This window comes from Limulus polyphemus, unplaced genomic scaffold (genome assembly GCF_000517525.1).
Source record: "Limulus polyphemus unplaced genomic scaffold, Limulus_polyphemus-2.1.2 Scaffold6881, whole genome shotgun sequence".
Lineage (NCBI taxonomy): Eukaryota > Metazoa > Arthropoda > Merostomata > Xiphosura > Limulidae > Limulus > Limulus polyphemus.
This window is the reverse complement of record NW_013672491.1, coordinates 25,891-30,697: the sequence shown is the minus strand read 5'-3', so window position 1 is coordinate 30,697 and position 4,807 is coordinate 25,891. Positions and strand designations below refer to the sequence as shown.

The following is a 4,807-nucleotide window of genomic DNA, read 5'->3' as shown; positions in this document are numbered from 1 at the left end:
ATGGCCTTTTTTTAGACACACTAAATAAAACCAACCACAATCTTCCCACTTACCATGGCCTTACTTTAGACACACTAAATAAAACCAACCACAATCTTACCATTTGCCATGGCCTTACTTTAGACACAATAAATAAAACCAACCACAATCTTCCCACTTACCATGGCCTTACTTTAGATACAATCTTCCCACTTACCTTGGCCTTTCTTTAGACACACTAAATAAAACCAACCACAATCAAGTTGGCTTAGAATTTAGAAATTTTAAACAACTTGGTTTACATGTACTTGTTATTATACAGATTTCAAGATAAGTTCATAACTGTTAAATACATTCACAAAACATCTATCTAATGTTTTAATTTCTAAATATCTTTTAAACAGGTGAAAAAGGGAAGTAACAAAATAAATGTGGTGAAAGTATTTTGAAATAAAGTGTACAAGTTAGTACACAATGGTAAAAGGTATTTGTGAGTGAAAATTTTTCAGTAATATATGTTGAAATGCTGATAATATAAAAATGGTATCTTTCCAAATTACTTATTTGACTGTTTAAAAAAAGGGAGGGCATTACATAAACATCTGCATTTACAAGACATTTTAAGATTATCAAGATTGATATGTAATAAGATATACTTACATTCCGATGAAACTTTGTAAACGAATGAAACATGTAGAAACGATGCATATAGACAATTGCTGTGTTAATACACAGCTGTGTACTAGAAACATATTAAGGAAATAATGATACTAAATACAGAAAATACTAATTTTGGAGATAATTGAATATATTATATGATAAACCTTGCTAAGTTAAATTACTTTCATATTTCATTTAGAACTTTTCAAAGTTTCACCTTCTAATAAAACTGAATTCTTGAAGACTGTACATCTTATAATCAAATATTCAGTATTATGACCACAAATATTCTCCTTTTTTTTACATATTTCAAAATCCCCAAACAAATAGACATTAATTCAAAGTTATTGTATACTTTTATTAGACTGTTCATCTTTATGACAATTTTCCACTGAAACTTGCCTGATCTATAAACTAGTGTTTTCACCAAGTTCCTGGAAACCCACTTACCCATCCATCACAACAGTTCTTAAGAAAAAGATATGCAAAGCTTAAGTCAAAGTAATATAAACAGAGCTGCCGACAAACTATTATTTTTAAGAGAAAACAGAAATAAAAAACAACCAAAAAAGTCAAGACTCAGAGAGTGAAGAGTGGAAGCAATCATAGTGATAGAGATTCAGATTAAATTCTAGTGGCAGACCAGCAACACTAATTAGTAAGTCAGTGTACAAAAATCTCGAGTACCTTATAAATAAAGTTATTCAACCGTTCTTTATACGTGGTTACCGCCATTTTGTAATGTGACCTGATTGACATTCTAGCACAGAAGTGAGCCCTATGAATCGCAGGAAACTTTCAAACCTGATTGACATTCTAGCACAGAAGTGAGCCCTATGAATCGCAGGAAACTTTCAAACCTGATGACATTCTAGCACAGAAATGAGCCCTATGAATCGCAGGAAACTTTCAAACCTGATGACATTCTAGCACAGAAGTGAGCCCTATGAATTGCAGGAAACTTTCAAACCTGATGACATTCTAGCACAGAAGTGAGCCCTATGAATCGCAGGAAACTTTCAAACCTGAAAATCACACAGTCATCAGGTTTGAAAGTTTCCTGCGATTCATAGGGCTCACTTCTGTGCTAGAATGTCACTAATAACAAATAGTATAAATTATTGTATCAGTATAAGTATGATCTTTGAAAAGTTTCTATACTTTTATTTAACTTGTTTCAACTGTAGCAAGCTGCTGCTTGTCATATATTAGGATGTGGTGATTGTTGCTTCACTTCACTGCAATTTAAGTGAGAAACTCACAAACTAATCTTAATGGGAAATTATCAAAGCTTTGGCCTTGAAATATTTGATGTTAGATCCAGCCATTGATTGTGCTAACTTTTCTGATAGCGCACTCAGCAGTTTTGTAATCTCTCGTTGTGTGTAATAATGACGGTCGGCTGTCGATGGCAAAATTTCCGCACGTACAGCCTATATTGCATGCACAGAGCAAGTATTGTGTAATGACAGTCATCCAGGGTGTATCGTTAAAGATTACTTTGTTTCGTTACCAATCAAAGAAACAGTTGGAAGCGTTATACTATGATATTAATTTCGTGACCACTAAATCATTTCTCATTACTAATTTGTGAAAAGTTAAAAAAAAGTAGAGGTGTTTGTTTGGATTTGTTTCAGCACCTCATGCAGAATAGTGAGAATACATACAGTAACCTATACTTTACAGGTCTATGTTATAGTATACATGATGGTTTTGGGGTTAACATCATTTCATCTTTCACTTATAATTACATCATTTACTGTTTTAGTTTACTTCTCCATCCAAACATTCATAACTTTTTTATTATTGTCAGTTTTAGATATGTTTTTGCTATAAACATAAAGACAAAATTGTACACGAACTAACCATAAATTGTATGGTTCACATTGTCTTGCCTTCTGTGTGTTAGAAACTGTTGTGTTGATAATGGTACGAAATTTTTGGGCACCCAGATACCCACCAAAATTACCCATCTGGTTATGATTTTTGGGACCTGTCCAAACAACACCATAAACATTGCTGTACTGAATCATTTACCCAAATCTGGCAGTTTAAATCTTAAATTTTTTTTGGGGGGGCAAACTCCAATCTTTCAAGTATCCAACAAACACAGGGGTAATTGTCATAGGCACAAAACAAATACATCTGTGAGCAAGAAAGAAAACCATAATATTAACATCCATGAAATTACCACATGCCAAAACCAGCCAATCCAACTCGAGCATACCAACGTTTATGGTTTTTAGCAAGTTTAATTGAAAACATAGCTGAAATAGGCTAGTACTAAAAGAAAAAACTATATACATGTTTATGGTATACGCATGTTGAATTAACTTAAGACTTATGGATTAGGGTATTTTTATGGAATAGTACTAAACCTCTGAATAACTGAGTCTGAGAAGCAAAGAGACTGGACATAAAGTAATGCACAATCTTTATTAATTCACTAATAAAGTATGTGTCCCCGGTGTTGTTAAATACAGGATCATTCCTTTTATTGAAACACACTGCCCAGAGTGACCAGCGTTACCCACATGCTGGTCATTCTCATTCAATTACAGAGAGGCATAACCTCAATATACCACCTGAACTACCAATAAAAGACACTACTGTTGACATTACACAATACCTTTCACAGGCAGAACATGCATTATATCCTAGAAAATGACAAAGGAACAACAGTAGCTAGAATGAGATGAGCTTAATGGCTTTCTTGGCGACACTTTACGTGAAATCTGCACATATACAAAATAAAGGATAAATTCAGAATAAACACTGTTATAATACATGGTTAAACCTGTGAACTGAAATGTATGTATACTAGTGGCATGTCTCAATGTTAAAAACTCTTCATATAAATCACGCACGTATCAGGACACATTTTCATCGGAATACAAAACAAATAAATGTCAGCTGAAGTTGAAGAACTCCTCCTGATTTAAACAAAACAAGGAGAAAACATGTATTACGAAAGGCAAATAAAACACATACACCGACCTTCTTAAAAACTGGAATTCTTAAAATTGGATTGGTATCGGCAACTGATACAAATACTGGTCGCAGGTCTACACGTGGTATACGTTTATATCCCAGTTAATACAGCATTTTTTGGGGATTACCAAAGAAACAAAACTAGAGAAAATTCTTAAATTTTTTAAGGTCTATAAACATCATTGGAAATCATCAAAATATCATTAATGCCAAATATGGAGGTAAAATGAGCAGCTTTAACTGAAAGTTCAGAATCTGGACTTTATAATTAGGCTTGATTGAACAGCTTTCTAACATGCTTTAACTCTCTCGCTATGAGCTCGGTCCCAGGGACCAACCTTGTAACCATTTTGTGCTTATTATAGTTTTCATGCTATAACTTTCAATACAGTAAGCATATCTTCATGAAATTTTGCAGATTATCAGTAAATATCACAAGGTTTTCATACGCGAAATATCAGATTTTTTTATTAAGTTTTACGATTTTTTAAGTGATGTTTCTCACATGCAATTTTTCTTTTCGAATGTTGACTAGCTAACATGCAAAGTAATTTTGATCTTAAAATTAAAAATACTTTTATGCATTCAAAAATTTTCAAATTTCATATCATAAATCTTTATAACCACCAGATAATTATCAAATTAATGTTTTTTTTAGAAAAAAACTTTAAATTTCATCTGTTGTTTTCACTACTGTATCCCTATAAAGGTTTGGTCGATTTGAGTGACCTTGTAACCATCATAAAAAATAAGGAAATATATATAAATTATGCTTTGTCCTATTAGTGTTTAGTCTAAATAGCTTAAACCTCATAACATTATACATCTATATACATTTATTATTTTTATTGACCTTTCAGCCATGGTGACCTTGTAACCATCATAAAAAATAAGGAAATAGATATAAATTATGCTTTGTCCTACTAGTGTTTAGTCTAAATAGCTTAAACCTCATAACATTATACATCTATATACATTTATTATTTTTATTGACCTTTCAGCCATGGTGACCTTGTAACCATCATAAAAATAAGGAAATAGATATAAATTATGCTTTGTCCTACTAGTGTTTAGTCTAAATAGCTTAAACCTCATAACATTATACATCTATATACATTTATTATTTTTATTGACCTTTCAGCCATGGTGACCTTGTAACCATCATAAAAATAAGGAA

At 32.1% G+C, this 4,807-nt stretch overlaps 1 protein-coding gene across 1 annotated transcript in view; it reads right to left on the bottom strand.

Moving 5' to 3' along the window:
• The window catches only part of LOC106474154 (cyclin-T2-like), a 25,442-nt gene that overhangs the window by 13,013 nt on the left and 7,622 nt on the right, over positions 1-4,807 (bottom strand). Inside the window, exon 2 of the mRNA XM_013934844.2 lies at positions 640-721. Coding sequence (XP_013790298.1) covers positions 640-721 — 82 coding nt within the window. The remainder of the gene's footprint in view (positions 1-639; positions 722-4,807) is intronic.